At 53.9% G+C, this 20371-nt stretch overlaps 1 protein-coding gene across 36 annotated transcripts in view; it reads left to right on the top strand.

Annotated features, from left to right (window-relative positions):
• The window catches only part of SEMA4D (semaphorin 4D), a 135318-nt gene that overhangs the window by 103738 nt on the left and 11209 nt on the right, over positions 1–20371 (top strand). For 24 of the 36 annotated variants that reach the window (XR_012424856.1, XR_012424857.1, XM_074017800.1 and 21 more), the window contains 9 exons: positions 1023–1136; positions 2138–2289; positions 4495–4670; positions 4751–4907; positions 5922–6144; positions 7028–7143; positions 12062–12234; positions 12308–12351; positions 16351–16569. Coding sequence is in view for 22 of the 36 variants with exons in the window: in XM_074017800.1 (XP_073873901.1) it covers positions 1023–1136; positions 2138–2289; positions 4495–4670; positions 4751–4907; positions 5922–6144; positions 7028–7143; positions 12062–12234; positions 12308–12351; positions 16351–16569 (1374 nt within the window). In the remaining 14 variants the exon portion in view is untranslated. Of the gene's footprint in view, positions 1–1022; positions 1137–2137; positions 2290–4494; positions 4671–4750; positions 4908–5921; positions 6145–7027; positions 7144–12061; positions 12235–12307; positions 12352–13777; positions 16570–20371 lie in introns of all 36 variants that reach the window. The other 12 variants (XR_012424852.1, XR_012424849.1, XR_012424843.1 and 9 more) reach the window with 1 other exon arrangement.

Below are 20371 nucleotides of genomic sequence, written 5' to 3'. Positions count from 1 at the left end.
GTCCTGCCCCTCCAGTCCCTTCACTCTGAAGATTACAGTGGCATGTTAATTACCAAACAGGATATTTGAATCTTCTCTGAAGTGCTGTCTTTCTTGGCTTTGTTTAAATGGGAGGTATCCTTACAAAAGGCACATGTGACTATATAGACCCTTTAACTTTTGAATTCATTGTTTGCAAGGATAGTAGCCTCCATGGTAAATGCCACTTTGTATCCATTGCTGGCTCATGTCATTTGGATAATCCCCTCATGCTGAGCAAATGCTCCTGTTTGAGAGTAAGGATTTGACCGAGCCACATGCTGTCTGCGGTGGTCTTGCACCCCTGAGCAAGTGGTCATAGCCTCGTGTGCACCCACTGTTGCATCTGCCAGCATTTTCCTGGCTGCGGGAATTACTTGCTCATGTTTACTTACTGCCCCATGACTCTTAAAATGCAGCTGAACATGGAGCATAAAATTATTCCCATCAAAGTGAGAGCACGCCTGTGGTCCTAGCTACTCGAGAGGCTCAGGCAGGAGGATAGGAGTTTGAGACCAGCCTGGGAAACAGCAAGAACTCGTCTTAAGCCAGGTGCGGTGGCTCACGCTTGGATCACTTGAGATCAAGAGTTCGAGACCAGCTGGCCAACAGGGTGAAACCCCATCTCTACCAAAAAAATATAAAAATTAGCCAGACGTGGTGGTGCGCGCCTATAGTCCAAGCTACTTGGGAGACTGAGGCGGGAGAATCACTTGAACTGGGAGGCGGACGTGGCCGTGAGATCACACCACTGCACTCTAGCTTGGGTGACAGAGTGAGACTCTGTCTCAAAACAAAACAAAACAAAAAAACCTCATCTCGAAAAAGAAATAACTAGAAGACACAGGACACCCCAAAAGTTGAGTAGACTGTCTTTCCCCTTCCCCGGGGGGACACTTAATTGGGTTATCAAGGAAAACACTGTACTGAATGTTTTTCCCGGGGCTGGTGCCATAGCCTGAGAGGTTGGTTTCCTTTTCCTCTTTTCTCCTGGGCCCCTGCAGATGGAGAACTTTATTCAGGGACGTCGTATAATTTTTTGGGAAGTGAACCCATCATCTCCCGAAATTCTTCCCACAGTCCTCTGAGGACGGAATACGCAATCCCTTGGCTGAACGGTAAGGAGGAGCAGTGCACCGTAGTGGGAGGTGCATGTCTCCTCATGAGCACACACCCATTGATCTCTCCTTTTGCTGTCTCTGAGCCCTGGGGGCCCCTCAGCTTATGTCAGCCTGTGTTTGTGGGGGACACTTCCCAAACTGCCCAGAAATGGCCAGAGTCCCAGGGCACCTTGTTTGGTGTTCTCTCTGCTAACTGTCTTAAGACAGCTCACCACCAACCCCCCAAAAATGGATTTGGGAGACTGTCATAAAAGTGAGAATCTGATAGTAAATGGCAAACTCAAACTAATCAGATGGGGACATGGTGTAATTTCTGGAGTGATATTAAAGTGTGGTGCCAACACTGGTGTGGGACCTGCCTCCAGGCCCAGCCTGTAGCGCCTGGTCGGTTGGGCTCTGGGTGCCTTGTTGCTGCCAGCGGCACATGTCCGATGTCCGTCTTCAATGTGCAGGGAGAAGCTGGTGGCTGTTCATGGAGCCTTTTCTTGTGGATGCCAGCCAGTAGAGCCCTGGGTTTTGAACCTCTTGACCTCAGGGCAGATCCCAAGACCCAAGATTCAGGGACACTCGGCTCTTCCTCGGGGTGGGGCAGGATCTGGTGGTTAGAGTTTGTTGATTTGAAGCATGTGTTGTTTAAACCAGCAAATGCATACCTTACGTAGGTCTCGGATGCTGGTACGATCTGGCTCCCTGCCTTCCAGTCAGGAGGCCCAGCCTCAGTTCTTTGGGTGGGCCTGGGTGGGATGCGCTGCAGAACCACCACCGGGGGGTGCTCTCTGAGGCCGAGGAGGTGGGGGTAAGGCACCCTGTGGGCTCCGTGCCGTCATCATCCGCGGACCCTGGAGTTTCTGCTTGGGCTGTGGCATGTGCACACTCCAGACATCCTTGCAGGGAAGCCCTCAGGCCCCCAAGGCAGTGCAGGCTGGCCTCGTGACCTCGCGGGTACAGGCAGGCCCCCAGCTCTGTGTTCCGGGATAATCACTGTCCTCTCTCTGCAGAGCCTAGTTTTGTGTTTGCCGACGTGATTCGAAAAAGCCCAGACAGCCCCGACGGCGAGGATGACAGGGTCTACTTCTTCTTCACAGAGGTGTCTGTGGAGTACGAGTTTGTGTTCAGGGTGCTGATCCCACGGATAGCAAGAGTGTGCAAGGTGAGTGCCAGGCACTCTGGCTTCGCTTGGCCCCTGCCATGGCAGTAGTGTGCCTGGATGATGGGTGGCTCCTGACCTTCGTCTGAAATGTCACTTTCCCTAGCACTTTATTCCCTTGGGCCTCAGATGCGGCTCTCAATGGATCTTATTTCTGGTGGTTATGGGGACCGAGGGAGTGCTGGCCCCCATGTGTGACTCATTAGCCTCCTGTTCTCAGGGGGTTCTGTCTTTTAACACACCCTCTTCAAACCTCCCCAGCTTATAAAAAGCAAGGCTTTGTGAATGTATTCACCAGAGTCTGTTGGAATTTCACCATTTGTCTCTTAATCTATCTAAGAGTGAAACAGTAACCGACGGCTTAAGATTAAGAAGAGAGATCCAATACCAAAGTTTGTCAAAACACAAATCTTTCAGTATCTAAAAAGTAGAGGGGGATTGCCTTTAAAATGACACACTGTAGGCACAGCGCTCCATGCAGGAGAGCAGCTGTGGGCTTGATTCTAGGAAATCTCAAGGTTGCTCAGTGGCAGTTTCTGGGAGGTGGATTGACAGGCCTCGGGAGCTGGGGGAAGCCACATGAGACACAGCCACCATGTCCCTGGCCGGGCGCTCATCTCAGAGCAGGTAGCCATTCATCTCTCGTGGAAATGGGTAGACAGTTCCTGCATGGCCCTTTCTCATCTAGTGATGACCATAAAGACATCAGAGAAGCAGGGTTCCGTTCATGCTTATGGCGCACAAAAGTGAGTGCTTTCGACGCCGTTCCCTTAACAACCATTGCATAAGGAAGAAGGTGGGTGATGCACACACCTGAGTATCCACCTCCTGCTTTGCTACCTGCCCAGGCCTTCTGTAGCCAGGGCTCACTGACCATATCTTCCAGCTATCCCCCAGCCATGGCTGCCATGCTCCTGTCTCGCAGACCAGGAAACCATCCTATCAACAGTGTGAGTGTCGGGGGCAAGCCAGTGCCCCTTGAGATGGGGAGGGTGCTGCAGTTCCAGGGCTCTTGGCAGGTGTGTGAAGTGCTCAGAATGCCCTCAGAGCAGCACTGGCCAGGGGACTCGAGCCCTCCCCTGCCATTGGGAAGCCAAGGATCAGACTTGCCTTGACCTTGACTTATTACCCAGCACTGAGTGTTTGCAGCGGGATCAGTGAGCAGATCCAGCGATGCACAGTGCAGCCACCCTGACCCCTCACAAGTCTCTGCAAGTCGTAGGCACACTGCCGTCGTCCCCACTGATCCCTTTTTCCCCCCACGATTGTTTGAACTCCTGGGGTGGTTTGAGCTTAGCCCCCACAGCTCCTGCCTACTGCCCAGGCACACATGAACGCTTCACCTGCTGCCCATGACCTGAAAGCCAAATGAAACCCCTGATGAGAAATGCACTGGAAATTATTCTTTGCTAAAACATCAAGGAGGAAAATGAAGTCCTTTTATCAAAAAGAGAATTTGGGCTCCTGTAGTCACACAGCAGAGATGAAGAGGGAACATTTTCCCTGTGTCCAAAATAAGTAAGGCTGCTTCTCTCTCATATTCTTCTGCACTCAGGTTTTGTGATTTCAGTATTTCTCTCCAGACCACACACAGTCGTGCGTAGTTTATAATTGTGTCTTGGTCATTGGATCCCTGAAAAGCGTTTATAAAGAACTTAGTAGGCTCAAAGCACTTTAGCAGATACTTTGGGTAGAAAGGAAGTGAAGGCTCTGTTCCCTCAAATGGAGGAAGGTTCATACATTTGCCCAAGATAGGCTGCAGGGCCGGTGGCTGTCCCCTGGAAGGAGGCTGCTGCCATCTGCCCCACCCAGAGCGTGTTCATTGATGGGTCCTGGGTCAGGAAAGTCACACAGTGCCAGGGGCCTTGGCAGTTGGAAGTGTGTGAGCGCGGCAGCACCTCTGCGGTTGCAGGACTGAGTGCTGGGCACAGGTAGGCATGGACGGTCAAAGGAGCTTTCAATGAGAGGGCTTTTGTCCTTTTTGTTTTGTGTGTTAACCCGGGAGCATTCTGGGATCCAAGCTGGAACCTGGATGCGGTGCTGCGGGCCACACACATAATTGCGACCTCTGTGCCCTGTTGTCCGAGCTTTGTTTCAGTCGGGCACAGCTGCGCTGTGCTGGGCCATGGAGGGGTGCACCTCTCACCTTAGTGCCTGCCCACAGGGGATCTGCTCTCGGCCCACCACGTCTTGTTGTTGGGGTTTTAGGGGGACCAGGGCGGCCTGAGGACCTTGCAGAAGAAATGGACCTCCTTCCTGAAAGCCCGACTCATCTGCTCCCGGCCAGACAGCAGCTTGGTCTTCAATGTGCTGCGGGACGTCTTCGTGCTCAGGTCCCCGGGCCTGAAGGTGCCTGTGTTCTACGCACTCTTCACCCCACAGCTGTAAGTGCTCTGGGTGGAGTCTCCCTCCTTGCTGCCTCGATGCCCGCCAGGCGGTCCCGTCACCTCTTTCCCCTCCACAGGAACAACGTGGGGCTGTCGGCAGTGTGCGCCTACAACCTGTCCATAGCCGAGGAGGTCTTCTCCCATGGGAAATACATGCAGAGCGCCACGGTGGAGCAGTCCCACACCAAGTGGGTGCGCTACAACGGCCCGGTCCCCAAGCCGCGGCCTGGAGCGGTGAGCTGGGGCATTGGGGGCGGGCCATGCTTTCCCTTCAAGGCCCAGGGCATGGAATCCGGTACAGACAGTGGGGCCTGCTCAGGGACTGGGTACTTGGCCACGCCAAGGCTCTCAGCATTGGGACTAGGATGGCCGATGAGCACAGCTCATCCTTCTTCCCTTTTGCGTGTTATGTAACAGCCGTTGCTACACTATTGCACAAACAAGAAGGCTGCGGCAGCTGTTTTGCACAATTGATGTTGCTTAACAATTAGGCCTGTTTCATTTTCAGTTTCTTACAGAGAAACACGTGATTCCTTGGCAAAGGCCTCTGCACCATCCACTAGTCAACAGGAGTCAAACATTTTTTTCTCCTAAATACAGTGAACTTTATGTAGACATTGGGAATTTCCAGGCCGATTCCCTCCCTCACATGGTGAAATGGGTGTGGCAGACATGTGCGCAGCCCTCTGTGGGGCTGTGACCTGGCCCTCAGAGCTCACTGCAGCACCAGCTCCCTCCCAAGGGCCGCTGTCCCTGACACCATCATGGCTCCTTCTGTGCATAGCTTAGTAAAATGTGTTCACTCGTGGTCACAAATTTTGATTTACACACATCAGGGAGCTAGAACAGGAAAAAATAATCCCTTGGGCTCTTATACCATTTAAGATTGGCCTGGTTTTAGCCATGTTTAGCATTCTTTTCATGAGAAAGCTGCAAATCAGTGTTCTGTTTTTCAATTTCAAAAGCTCAATCAGTGTTTTTCACTTACAAATAGATGAAAATTCCTTTCCTGAGTATGTATCGTGAGTGCAGTTCTCTCTCGCAGATGGGTTTTATAACTGTGTCCTCTGCCGGCTGGGGAGAGGCCACCTTTCCGCATAGTAGTTATTCACTGCTACCCTCATTTCAAGGAATGCATTGTGTGGTTTCCAGGTTTTGCAGCCCGCCTGCGTTGGCTGCTTGTGTGGAAGCACCCGTTGGGTGGTGGGAGCACGAGCACGTTAACAGTGGGGGATTTCCTCCCTGCAGTGCATCGACAGTGAGGCACGGGCAGCCAACTACACCAGCTCCTTGAATTTGCCAGACAAGACGCTGCAGTTCGTCAAAGACCACCCTTTGATGGATGACTCGGTGACCCCAATAGACAATAGGCCCAGGTTAATCAAGAAAGATGTGAACTACACCCAGATCGTGGTGGACCGGACCCAGGCCCTGGATGGGACTGTCTATGATGTCATGTTTGTCAGCACAGGTGGGTTCCAAGGGCTTGGCAGGCTTGACAGTGACAGCACATCTGTGTCCTTTGGTAGGAAAATGGGCAAATCCAATTATTCTTTTGGGAGTAGTTCTGTTGCCTCCTTCGAGGTAACCCGGGAGGTTTGTGGGAACGTAAAAAGATTTCTGAGAAGTCACCACACCAGGTGGGTTTCAGATCTGGGACCACCAGGCTGCTGGGGATACTTGTTAGAAATAAAAATGCAAGTCCTGGCCTGCGGCTGGGCTGGGCTGGTGCAGAGGAGTACTGGCCGCTGAGGAGTTGGGGCAATGCCCTTGCAGGGGGCAGGTGTGAGCCACCTGGGAGGAGGCGTCAGCCTGGCGTTTCCTAACTGCTGGCAGAAGACCACGTCCCTGCTTCCTGGCTGAGGAGCCAGGTTTTAGATGTGCCCTGGCATGTGGACTCTGAAATAAGCACTTCTGGAACAGGGACAGGGGCCAGGAGCCACAGTGGCTGGCAGTGCATTGTGGCCTGCCCTTGGAGCCTCCCAGCCGACCTCACATGCCCCCTGCCCTCACCGCCTGCCTAGGGCCCTTACCAGTGACACCCCAAGGGCTGGTGGAGCGTGGGAGCTGCCTCATGTGGCACCCAGCCGATGAGGATTATTGGGGTCAACAGTGGAACAGTTTATTTTCCTTGGCAAAAAACCAGAATCACCCGTAACACTTGGGTTTCCGGGTGTTTATTTTGCCAAAGGCTTTTCCTTTTTTTGTTTCTAATGTGAAATCATCATTGTTTCCTAAGTATCTTGTGGAGGGAATGACTTGAGAGTGAAGAGTGTGAAGTTTGCCGCTGTGGTCACTGTCCTTGGTTTCTGTGTCTGGGTTAGTGTCACTGACCTGTAGCTTTGACCCTGCAGACCGGGGAGCTCTGCACAAAGCCATCAGCCTCGAGCATGCTGTTCACATCATCGAGGAGACCCAGCTCTTCCAGGACTTTGAGCCGGTCCAGACCCTGCTGCTGTCTTCAAAGAAGGTAAAGTGATGCAGGCAGCCGGATGGGGGGCTTCCCGGCTCGGTGACTTTGATTCTAGGTGACAGGAGAGTTATGAAGCTGGGGTCGGGCTCCTAGGCAGGCCCCTCTGTCAGTCTGCCCTGGATGAGCCAACCTTTAGACTTTGACACAAAGCCATTCCGTGAGCTGTGGGATCTGAATTGGGGGAGGCAGGAAGGCAGACCTGGGGAGATGGGACTTTCTCTTCGAAGTTGCTGGACTGTCATTGAGTTGTTGGTGCAGGTTTACAGGCTGTGGAGAGGTGGGCAGTGCTCCATGAAGACACTTTTTTGTGACCTGAGCTTGGGGGGTGTGCAGACTGCATCTGTGGGATATGATAGTGATACAGCTGACTCGTCAGCGTGGAAAATCCGCAAGGGAAGTGGTTCGTCTCATCTGTAAAGCTGTGTCCACCTGTGGCTGAGACTCTCGGGTCCGGCCTGCAATACTCCCAAGCAGCCCTTGGCAGGGTTGGGTGGGCATCTACGCTGGCCTTTAGGGAGCTGCCTCTCTGGCCCTGGCTCCTGCCGGGACCTCCACCCACCTTGTGGGGTCCAGGCCCAGTCAGGCCCCTCCTCCCTCAGCCGGGAGCAACGGGCAGAGGAAGGGGGCCCTGTCCGGCCAGGTAAGATACCTACCCTCAGCAGGTGCGTACTTGCAAACGCCCCTCCAGGTCTTCCGTCCTCTTCCCTCCCCTGTGTCCACAAAGCTTGGGAGCCTGGGCCCTTTGACTTCCCTCCTCTGCCAATGGAGAGTTCTCCCTCAAATCTGAAAGGAAAAGAGAACGAAGTAGCCTGAGGGAGTCAGAAGCCACCGGGTTCTGGCATCTGTTCAGCCTCTCGGTCTCCAGCACACACAGGGGGCCCTGGAGATTTGAAGGGTTGATGCTTTAGCCACGGGCCACCCCCAGGGCCTCGCCCCAGCCTCATTGTTGAAAGGAGGGGACCCAGAAGCTGTTTTGGGGCCATCGTGCTGTTCAGTGGCCTCAGCCAGACTGGGCAGGCACCTGTAACGTCTCTAAAATGTGGACTTCTCGTTAGAATAAAGATTGGGCCCCTGGTGTGGACATTTGTGAGAATGACACGCTGTTCCAAGGGTCACTTAGGGACCTGGGCTGGTGGAGGCTTCCAGAGCACATGGGCACTGATCCTCAAAGGCAGAAGGGGGTAGGGAGAGGAGGGCCGCATAGAGGCGGTTACGGGTCAGTGCCCACCTGCCATCTCCCAGGACTCGGTCACGTGGCCACACCAGGGCAGTCGGCCACACAGGGAGCCTCGCACCCAGGAGGAGGAGCCAGTGGGTTTGGGGAAGCGCTTGCTGGTCCTGCTGGACCACCCGACCCGCCTCTCTCTGTAGGAGCGTCCATTGGTGGGGATGTGGCTTAGTTGCCTGGACAGGCAGAAATGCATCCTGCCTGCCGTGGGGTCCTGTGCCTTCTCCTTGGGCCCCAGTAGCCTCCAGGTGGGGGTGCAAGGCCCAGCTCCATGGCCATGGCAGCAGGAAACGGCTGTTCAGTGGTAAGAAGACTGTGCCCCCCTCCCCATCAGGCTCTCTCAGGGTGATCAGCAAACAGAGAAACGGCCAGTGCCACGCCCTCCCCCCGTCCTACGGCTAGGGAGATGCGCTGTTCCTCCACCCTCACCTCCTCTCCCCCATGACAAGCATGAGGTTTTGCTTTTTATTTTGGTAAATACACATCAGATGAAACTTGCTGTCGTAACCATTTTTCATTGTGCACGTCATTGGCATTAAGAACATTCACGTCGTTTTGCAGCCATCACCACTGTCTGTCTGCACGGCGCTTTTCATCTTCCCAAACAGAAGCTTTTTACCCATGAAATACAAACTCTTCATTCTCCCCTGCTCCAGCCCTGGGCAGCCGCCATTCTGCTTTCTGTTTCTGTCTGGGTACCTTATATAAGTGGAATCACACGGTATTTATCCTCTTGTGACTGGCTTATTTCACTTAACATACTGTCCTCGAGGTTCCTCCCTGCTGTCTCAGGGGTCAGGGTGTTCCAAGGCTGCATACTCCTCTGTCATATGTGAAGACCACATTTTGTGTACGCGTTCATCCCTTGATGGACACGGTTGCTCCCACCTTCTGGCTCCTGTGAACAGTGCTGCTGTGAACGTGGGTGTGCGGATACCTCAAGTCCTTGCTTTCCGCTCCTTGGGTGCACATAGCAGACGCAGTTTGCTTGACCCTCTCTGAGCCCACTGAGTTGGCTGTGTCTGTATTTTCACCAGGACTCCTTGGGATGCTGAGCTGCTAGTGTGGCAGAGGGCAAGGAAGGCACTTGGACAGCTTGGTTGCCTCTGATCACGTCCACCGTCACTCCAACCTGCCCTCAGGGTCCGATGTGCACACACAGCAGCAGGGACCGAGATGGGAGCATGAGAGCTGCCTGCACTGGGACAGTCCTCAGGCCTAGGGAAGTGGGAGGCAGGGGGCGTCGACGGGCAGGAGTACACAGGACAGCCTTGCTCTCAGTGTGCCTCACTCATGCTGCCAGGTGCCTGGTCAGGTTTTTTTCTTTGCCTTTAAAAAATTTTTTGTCTTGAAATAATTTTAAATCTACGCATGAGTTTTGATGATTGTGCAGAAGGATCTTGAGCGCCCCCACCCAGCTCCGCATGTGTGATGTCTCACATAACCGGTGTGCATTTATCTGAGCCAAGGTGCTGTCATGGTGCAGTGCGTTACCTGAACCCCAGACCCTGGACCCTCTCACCTTCCACCCCCCACCTTCCTGGCTCAGTACCCCGGGTTGCACTGGACACTGCATCTCCTCGGCTTCTGCTCTGTTCCTGCCTCCCTGACCTCAGCACTCCTGGAGAGGAGTGGTCCAGTGTTTTGTGGCGTGTCTGGTGTTTTCTTGTGATTATCTTGGGGTCGTGGTTTTACCGGGAGCACCAAAGAAGGCGCTTTCTGGGGATGTGGCATCTGTATGACTCACACCAGCGCGATGACCTCGGTCATTCGGTCCAAGTCATCACCATCTTTTTCCATGCCGAGTGTGTCAGGGCATGTAGTCCACACTGACGGGTCGGAGAGAGTGAGCCCCACCCCCTGGGGAGGCATGCGGGAAACCCCCATAGTCATTCATGCTTATTTGCAGGGATAGACTTGGAGGCTACAGAAATGCCCTGTTCTCCTCCCACCCATTGGCATCCACATCCACCAGTGGGTCCTGCCTGCGGCAGTTATAGCTGGCTGTCCTGATGGCCAGTTCCTCCTTCCCTGTCCCCTCTTCCCTTCCACAGTCATCCCTTGGTCTCCATGTGGCATCATTTAGTTTTTACAGCTCAGTTTCATTTGGGCTGCAGCCCAGCCCGATCCGGGAGAAGCGGAAGTTGGGGCTGAGTCTCCTGCAGGGTGCAGGAGGTGGTCTGGATCCCCTTGGGATGGGCCTTGCTCCCACAGCCCACCCCACCCTCCACAGCCACCCTCGATGCCCTGCTTGGCCATCCAGGGCACCCTGCTCTGCACTGCATGGTGTCCACGCCACCTCGCAGGTGTCCCCCACGGGACCCAGCAGGACCAGCTGTCCCTTGGAAGTTACCCAGCTTGGCTTTGCTTCCAGAGAACGTTTCCGCCACTCCACAAGCTGCGTGGTGCCCGAACTGTGATCCGAGATATCATCCTCAATCCTGCCCACAAACGTGGTGCGCACGTGGCCTCATCTGCCCAGGTCTCTGCTGCTGCTGCTGCTGCTGTAAGGCCGGTGCCGGGCCAGGTTCCCTCTGCTGTGTATTGTCACAGTTTCCATCCTTGGAAGCTTTCCCTTTCTCTGGTGGGTCTGTGCCCGCACAGCCGGGTGTGTGGCCTGGGGCCTTCTGTGTTGGCATCAGGGCCTGTGATCTTCCAGCCATACTCTGAAGTTGACTCCCAGCGTATCCTCTGAGGATGAAGGTCATGTTTCATCTGACTGTAAACCACTAAGTCGTGTGTAAATTTGAGAATCTTGTATTGTTAACCAAAAGGTGTTCCCAGGCTGTCGAGGCAGATGCCCTGGGCAGAGGCTAGACAGCACACTCCACGGGCCACCTCCAGGTCTGTTGCATGCCCCTGAGCTTCAGGTGGGTGCAGTGTGGGGCACCCTCCTTCCAGCTGAGTTCCATTCAAAAGCAGTCAGCAGCCTTGGATGCCTGTGTGCTGGGCACTGCTGGTGCCAGGTGGGCTGATGGGATTGGCCTGAAGCTGGTGTCCCTGGGAGCCAAGTGTCCCAGAAGGTGGAGAGTCTCACCTGCCCTCTGCTGTGGGTGTGGCTGCTCTGGAGCTCTTCCCTTTTACTTATAGACACGTGAAGAGCAAAGGCATTGTTCCTTCTTTTATGTTATGTATCGCGATCTGCTCATCCTTTGCATGTCGTCCATTTGGCATCCCCGTTATGTTAGGTCCCTGCTGGATCCAGAGCCTCACAAGAGGCTCCCCGCCCATAGGTGCTCACATTCTGGCTCGAGGGATAAGGTTGGGCTTCGAGGTGGTGTGCTTCAGCCTCTGGCTGCAGCCCCTTCTCCCCTGTAGTGAGGCCGGGAAGATGACCAGGAGTGCCAGGCTCATGCATCCCCCTCTACGTGGAGGCGGTCTGGAGGTGGGGACTGAACAGCCTCTCCACTGGCTAAGAGAAACACATGCAGAGAAGCGCTCTGCTGGAGGGCAGGACCCGGGCAGTGGGTGCCCAGACAGGGGAGAGAGGGATTTGGATCTAAGGCCCAGTGAGCCCTGATGTAGCGCGTGTATTCTGCCGGAAGGTCGCAGGCCTGCCTTGTTCGCCTCTGGTTCTGAGTACCTGTCCTCCTTACTGCAGCGTGCCCTGATGGTGCACTCTGGCTGCTTCCCACACACTGGTGCCTGCTTGCCTGATGCTAGTTCTCCTGTGTCTCACACACGCAGGGCAGGAGGTTCGTCTATGCTGGCTCTAACTCGGGCGTGGTCCAGGCCCCTCTGGCCTTCTGTGGGAAGCACGGCACCTGCGAGGACTGTGTGCTGGCTCGGGACCCCTACTGCGCCTGGAGCCCACCCACAGCGACGTGTGTGGCTCTGTACCAGACTGAGAGCCCCAGCAGGTACGGGGTGGGACGCGCCGCCGGGGGATGTCCCCGTGTGTGCGGGTGAGTAACACTGCCGGTTGTTTTGCAGGGGTTTGATTCAGGAGATGAGCGGCGATGCTTCTGTGTGCCCGGGTGAGTGACTCCTCGACGTCCTGGTTCCTGTGGGAGTGGCGAGGTCTTGTAACCATTTCATGGTGCTTCAGTTCTGTGGCATTTGTGTGTGTTTTGTTTTTCTTTCTCCACTTGGAACAGAGGTTAAGTGTCCTGTAGCAGACTCGTGGTCTTCTCTGTCTTTTTTTCTTGCCAAAAGAGTATTTGAAGCCACTTAGAGTGTGTCTGTTTACTGGGGAGCAGTCTCCTTCCAAAACGGTCCTGTTTTCTTTCTGCTTAGCTTGGGGCTCATTAAACAAAACCTAAGTCTGTTACAAATGGGGAGAAAGGAGCCTGTGAGTGATTAATCCTCAGGCAGTGGAAGGGCTGGGGTGGTGTTTCCCCTGGGGCTCCCACCTGAGATTCACCCGCCTGTGGATGTCTGAAATAGCGCCTCGCCCAGAGGGAGGGGTGGCATCAGGCCAGGACGCCCCTTCCCCAGCAGCCACCTTCCAGGGTGCTAAAGGCAGACTTGACCCTCGGTTCTGTGTCCTCCTGTCCCTGACAAGACAGCTGTCATCAGACTAAGAAAAGTTTAGACAGCTGGGCATGGCGGTACACGCCTGTAGTCCCAGCTACTAGGGAGGCTGAGGCAGGAGGATTGCTTGAGCCCAGGGGTTCAAGGCTGCGGTGAGCTTATCATGCCACTGCACTCCAGCCTGGGTGACTAAGTGAGACCCAGACTCTAAAAAGAAAAGAAAAGCTGGCCGGGCACAGTGGCTCACGCCTGGAATCCAGCATTTTGGGAGTCTGAAGCAGGAGGATCACTTGAGCTCATGAGTTCAGGACCACCCTGGGCAATGTGGTGAGACCCTGTCTCTACAAAAAATACAAAAATTAGCCAGACCTGGAGGTAGACACCTGTAGTCCCAGCTACTCTGGAGACTGAGGTGGGAAGATCCCTTGAACTGGGGAGGTTGAGGCTGCAGTGAGCTGTGATTGCACCACTGCACTCCAGCCTGGGCAACAGAACCAGACCCTGTTTCAAGAAAAAAAAAAAAAAAAAAAAAGTTTAGGCAGGAGGAGAGTGCTGAGATACACCGAAAGGTCAGCCTTCCTTGTAGCCACTAGCAGAAGCATCTCGTGTCTGATTCAGAGAGTGACACTAGGCGCACAACTGGCCTCTGCTCAGCCTCCCCGGCCTGGCGCGTTTTCTTCTGGGACACGGGTGAGAAATGCGATTTCTGCTGCTCAGAGCTGCCTCTGATTTCTTTGTCCCTATCGGCTGTCATCCAGGGCTCATCTTTGCTTTTTGGTCACGCATGTCTTTATCTCCTTAGTTGTTCTGGAAGATTCCATGTTGCTCCAGTGGGTGAAACTCTTGCATCATCTTGTGGGTATTTTAAAGAAATTGTTAAATAGCAAATGGGGATTGTTGACGCTGTGCACGTTTATTTTGATGTTCCAGATAAAAGTAAAGGAAGTTACCGGCAGCATTTTTTCAAGCACGGTGGCACAGCGGAACTGAAATGCTCCCAAAAGTCCAACCTGGCCCGGGTGTTTTGGAAGTTCCAGAATGGCGTGTTGAAGGCTGAGAGCCCCAAGTACGGTCTTATGGGCAGAAAAAACTTGCTCATCTTCAACTTATCAGAAGGAGACAGTGGGGTGTACCAGTGCCTGTCAGAGGAGAGGGTTAAGAACAAGACGGTCTTCCAAGTAGTCGCCAAGCACGTCCTGGAAGTGAAGGTGGTTCCAAAGCCCGTGGTGGCCCCCACCTTGTCAGTTGTTCAGACAGAAGGTAGTAGGATTGCCACCAAAGTGTTGGTGGCATCCACCCAAGGGTCTTCTCCCCCGACCCCAGCCGTGCAGGCCACCTCCTCCGGGGCCATCACCCTTCCTCCCAAGCCTGTGCCCACCAGCACATCCTGTGAACCAAAGATTGTCATCAACACGGTCCCCCAGCTCCACTCGGAGAAAACCATGTATCTTAAGTCCAGCGATAACCGCCTCCTCATGTCCCTCTTCCTCTTCTTCTTTGTTCTCTTCCTCTGCCTCTTTTTCTACAACTGCTATAAGGGATACCTGCCCAGACAGTGCTTGAAATTCCGCTCGGCCCTGCTGATCGGGAAGAAGAAGCCCAAGTCAGATTTTTGTGACCGTGAGCAGAGCCTGAAGGAGACGTTAGTGGAGCCAGGAAGCTTCTCCCAGCAGAATGGGGAGCACCCCAAGCCAGCCCTGGACACTGGCTATGAGACTGAGCAAGACACCATCACCAGCAAAGTCCCCACGGACAGGGAGGACTCACAGAGGATCGACGACCTTTCCGCCAGGGACAAGCCCTTCGACGTCAAGTGTGAGCTGAAGTTCGCGGACTCAGATGCAGATGGAGACTGAGGCCGGCTGTGCGTCCCCGCCGGCGCCCCAGCTGCGACGTGTCCAGGCCTGGAGTGTTTTGTGTTTCTCCTGTTCAGTATCCGAGTCTCGTGCAGTGCTGCGTAGGTTAGCCCGCATCGTGCAGACAACCTCAGTCCTCTTGTCTATTTTCTCTTGGGTTGAGCCTGTGACTTGGTTTCTCTTTGTCCTTTTGGAAAAATGACAAGCATTGCATCCCGGTCTCGTGTTCTGCAGTCAGTCGGAGTACTTGAAGAAGGCCCGGGGGCGGCACAGAGTTCCTGAGCCCTTTCTGTAGTGGGGGAAACATGGCTGGACCTCTGTTGGCTGAGAAGAGCATCCCTTCAGCTTCCCCTCCCTGTAGCAGCCACTAAAAGATAATTTAATTCCAGATTGGAAATGACGTTTTAGTTTATCAGATTGGTAACTTATCGCCTGTTGTCCAGATTGGCACGAACCTTTTCTTCCACTTAATTATTTTTTTAGGATTTTGCTTTGATTGTGTTGATGTCTTGGGTCATTTTTTTTTTTAATTACAGAAGCAGATGTTTTAATATTTAGAAGAAGATGTATATCTTCCAGATTTTGTTATATATTTGGCATAAAATATGGCTTACATTGCTTAAGATTCTCAGGGATAAACTTCCTTTTGCTAAATGGATTCTTTCTGCTTTTAGAAATGTAGACATGCACACTCCCCGGAACCCACTCACCTTTTTCTTTTTTCTTTTTTTAACTTTATTCCTTGAGGGAAGCGTCGTTTTTGGAGAGATTTTCTTTCTGTACTTTGTTTTACTTTTTCTTTTTTTTAACTTTTACTCTCTTGAAGAGGAGGACCTTCCCACGTCCGTGAGGTGGGTTTTGAGCAAGGGAAGGTGGCTGGGTGAGCTGAGTGGAGCCAGGCTGGCCCCGAGCTGAGATGGGAGCGCGGTACAATCTGGAGCCCGCAGCTGTCGGTCAGAACCTCCTGTGAGACAGATGGAACCTTCACAAGGGCGCCTTTGGTTCTTGAACATCTCCTTTCTCTTCTTGCTTCAATTTCATACCCACTGCCTGCCCGGACTTTCCATCCAGCCTCACTGAGCTGCCCGCCACTGGAACAGAACTGGGCCTCCGTGGCCGGGGCCGCGAGCTGCGACCACAGCACCCTCAAGCGCACGGCGCTGTTCCTGCCACTGTCTTGAAGATGTGAATGGGTGGTACGACTTCAACACTGGTGAATTTCACACTCCATCTCCCCGCTTTGTAAATACCCATCGGGAAGAGACTTCTTCTTCCATGGCGAAGAGCAATAAACTCTGGATGTTTGTGTGCGTGTGTGGACAGTCTCGTCTTCCAGCATGATAGGATTTGACCATTTTGGTGTAAACATTTGTGTTTTCTAAGATTTACCTTGTTTTTATTTTTCTACTTTGAATTGTATACATTTGGAAAGTACCCAAATAAATGAGAAGCTTCTATCCTTGATTTGGGGAAGACATTCCTTAGCGGAGGCCGTGCAGCCTCCCGCCCCTGCATGGCCCAGGCGGCTCAGCTGGGCTCACTCTTTTCTGTCCGTTTCCTGCTGTGTTTTGCCCTCTCTGGCCTGTGACGTGCTCTTGGCGACTTCTTCCTCAGTGCCCTCTCTTTTCTGTCCTCTCTGTCTCACAGCCTCGTCTCCTAAGCCCCTCCCTCCTCCTGGCTCCTCCTCCCTGTCCTGTCTGGGCCATGCGGGGGACAGGAGGCCTTCCTCCCCCTGGACCCCCTGGCCAGCCTCGGGTGCGGGGCCCGACAGCAGCTCGAAGGTCTCCTTGCTGCCGCCCTTCCTGAGTGACCAGGCACAGCACGTGCAAGCCCTGGGGACCTTCCACCTCTTCTGCCAGGCGACAGGTGAGTTGGGCCCTCTCTGTCCCCTGTGCCCTGTCCATCTGTCTCCTCCCACAGGTGGGGGGCAGGCGGGGGCATCCTCCACATCCCTCCACGTGTGTTCCTTTGCCTTCTTTATCTGTCCTGGCTGCGTCCCTTGGGTTGAGCCATTTCACGCTTTCATTGTGGGTCCATCCCGAGGGAAAGTGTAGACAGTCAGTGTGAAACCACTTCTAGTATACAGGGGCCAACCAGTGTTTTCCGTAAAGGGCTAGATATTTAGGCTTTGTGGGCCGCAGGCTCTGTCACAGCCACTCTGCTCTGCTGTTGTATTGTAAAAGCAGCCAGTCAATACACAATGAGTGGACAGGGCTGTGTGCCAATAAAACTTTATTTATAAAAATCCACGGTGGGGCCAGGCACGGTGGCTCAAGCCTGTAATCCCAGCACTTTGGGAGGCCGAAATGGGTGGATCACGAGGTCAGGAGATCGAGACCATCCTGGCGAACACAGTGAAACCCCGTCTCTACTAAAAAATACAAAAAACTAGCCGGGCGAGGTGGCGGGCGCCTATAGTCCCAGCTACTCAGGAGGCTGAGGCAGGAGAATGGCGTGAACCCGGGAGGCAGAGCTTGCAGTGAGCTGAGATCCGGCCACTGCACTCCAGCCTGGGGCACAGAGCTAGACTCTGTCTCAAAAAAAAAAAAAAAAAATCCACGGTGGGCCAGATTTGCCCCAAAGGCCCCAGTTTCCCAACCCATGGTATATAGGATTGCTTATCCCTTAAAAAAAAAAAATATATATATATATATATTTTTAAGAGACAGGGTCTCCCTCTGTCACCCAGGCTGGTGTGCAGTGACACAGTCATAGCTCACTGCAGCCCCTGCCTCCTAGGCTTAAGCCGTCCTCCTGCCTCAGCCTCCAGAGCCAGAGTGCTTCTGTTTCTGCTAACAATTTGGAGGTTGATATATGTGGTATTTGGAAATTTTTAAAAATTAAGAGCTTCCAGAATGGGAGTTGCTTTAATGACTTGCTTCATGGTTTTTAAAAGCAGAAAAGATGGGTGGGCATAATCCCCCTGCTCTGGGAAGCCAGGGCAGGAGGATCGCTTGAAGCCAGGAGTTTCACACCAACTTGAGCAATATAGCGAGACCTGATCTCTACCAAAAAATGTGAAAAAAACCAACCAGGCTTGGTGGCACGTGCCTTGAGGATTGTTTGAGCCCGGGAGTTTGAGGTTACAGGGAGGTATGATGGTGCCACTGCACTCTAGCCTGGGCCACAGAGCAAGACCCTGTCTCAAAAATAATCATCATCATAAAATAAAAACAGAAAAGACTGAGAGTCTAGTGTACTCCTCTGGGTCACTGGAGCCATTTGCCCTGGATTGGAAAATATTCGGATGGGATGTCTGCTCTTGAAAGATAATAGAATGTCCAGAACCACACTTCAGAGATGTATCCTGTGCTTCAGGCAGTGCACGGTCACCCTGGTGGCCCCTGTGTTGTCATCTGACTGATCAGTAGATACAGAAAGAAAGGAAGTGGCGTGCTAGAGCCTGCCCACGGGGAGGAATGAAGTTAATGAAGAGGAAAAGCAAACCCAATCGCTCTCTTTTAAAACATGTTAAACACACTGTCAGTAGCTCCTGAGAGTTTTAAGGTGCTGCCCTCTCCTGTTACACAAGCTCTGAGAGCCCCAGGTGGCCCATCTCTGCTGAGCCCGGAATGTCTCTTGGCAGCCAGCACTGGACAGGAGAAGCTGCCAGTGAGCGTGGAGCGCTGTGGAGACGGAGCTTTGCAGGGCTGGCTGGTGTGGTTCCTCCCCTCCACTGGGTGCCACGGACCAAGCCTGTGCCCAGCCACCTGTGGCCACTCTCACAGCTGAATGGTGCTCCTCGGCCAGGTGGTTTGCCTTGGTGCAGGCATCCCGGAGGACTGCCTGTGTCCTGTGGCAGCACGGGAGTCCTTCAGGCAGACCCAGGAAGCTCCTCCTTGGTGGGGAGGCTGGGAAGCGAGCAATGGGTCTCTATGAACTGGCCGTGGACCCAGGGCTCCTTTGCCAGCAGATGCAGGCAGGCCGTATGGTCAGGAGATGTTGTTTGTTTGTTTGTTTATTTATTTATCATTGAGGCGGAGTCTTGCTCTGCTGCCCAGGCTGGAATGCAGTGGCATGATCTTGGCTCACTGCAACTTCCACCTCCCAGGATCAAGCGATCCTCCTGCCTCAGCCCCCCTAGTAGCTGGGACTACAGGCACACCTCACCATGCCTGGCTAATTTTTGTATTTTTAGTAGAGACAGAGTTTCACCATCTTGGCCAGGCTGGTCTCTAACTCCTGACCTCAGGGGATCCACCGGCCTCGGCCTCCCAAAGTGCTGGGATTACAGGCGTGAGCCACCACGCCCGGCTGCTGTTACAATTTTAAATGTGAGGCTCCAGGTGTGCCCCCTGCAGCTAGGCGGGCAGACACACAAGCCCCTGGGGTCAGCAGGGAATGAAAGATGGGGGCCCAGGGAGAAGGAACATCACTGTTACAGCAACAGAAACCACCCAGGTATTTCAACCACAGGGAATTGGTTACAAAGGTGATAGAAGGGCTGAGAACAAAGTGGGAAGGTGAGGTTTCCATTACCAGCCATGGGCAGGAGGAGTGAAGTGTCAAACACTTACTCAGTCTCGCTTGCTGTGCCACCGAGGCTGTGGCCGTGCGATCTGCAGCCTCGCCCTGCCCGTCACACTGCCTTCACCACTGCTGGAGGCCCTACGAGAAGCCACAAAAACGTTTCTCCTTCCACCTTCCTTCTCCTGTCAATGCCTCCCATGGCCGGACCTAACAAAGCTGGCGGCCACAGATGGATATGGGAATGTAGCCGTGGGCTTGCAGCAGCGTGGCCAGGAGCAGTGTGTGGAGGGTAGGGGAGCTGAGAGAGGAGCGCGGTACTTTCCCAGTGCTCAGGATGGACCCCACCCCCTTTTCACATGGTCTTTACTTTCTCTCCAGAGGCATTTGACCCCATCTGGGACATTCCCATTCCCTTGTTCCACTGAGGCCACAGCCTGCGAGGGCTGTGAGACCTCCCCAGGGAGGACCAGCTTAGGAGAGAGTGGCTTCGGCCTTTTCAAGGGTGGGCCAAAGCCAGGGCGTCCTGGGCATGCCGTGAACTCAGAGGGGCTGTGGTTGTGAATTTCCCGAGTAGGCTGCGGGGTTCTGTTGGGGCCTGTGGATGCTTCCTGCGGCAGAGGTCACAGTGTGGCTTGCAAGTCCAGAGATCCTTTCCTGAGGAGAGTGAGTGCCGTTTTCTGCCTTGTGGGCCAGGAATGAGCCATTCCAGGTGAGGCCCAGGGCCTGGAGGTTGCAGTACAGTACACTCAGGGCACAGGCCTACCGCTTCCTCCTGTGTCCTCTCCCAGCCACCCAGGGCAGGGCTGCTTTGGAACTTGGCTGGGTTTTTCTTTCCTGTAATGGCTGTTTTCGTGGTAGCTGTCACAGTGGTTTGGGGGCTGTCTGATTAAAGGGCCAGCAAAGTGTCTTTGGAATATGAAGCTTAGAGGACATTGGTGGCATCTTCAGTTCACCATGCTGCGTCCTGGTGCCTGTAGCTCTGCTGGGTGACCCTGTGTGTTGGGGAGCGTCTCACCCCCCAGAGACGGCTGACCGATGGAAGGTCAGTTGGTCAGGGTCGCACTTGGGGACTGAGTCTGCCTCAGAGCTGGTGGAGACTCATGTGTCACCCAGGAGATGTCCCCACCTGCCCCAACACACTCTTGGCCAGTGCTCAGAAAGTGACCCCAGGGACTCGGCCATCCAGGAGAGGTGAGGG

Source organism: Macaca fascicularis, chromosome 15 (genome assembly GCF_037993035.2).
Source record: "Macaca fascicularis isolate 582-1 chromosome 15, T2T-MFA8v1.1".
Classification (NCBI taxonomy): Eukaryota; Metazoa; Chordata; class Mammalia; order Primates; family Cercopithecidae; genus Macaca; species Macaca fascicularis.
The sequence above is the reverse complement of the archived record's forward strand: the minus strand, read 5'-3'. Positions and strand labels throughout refer to the sequence as shown.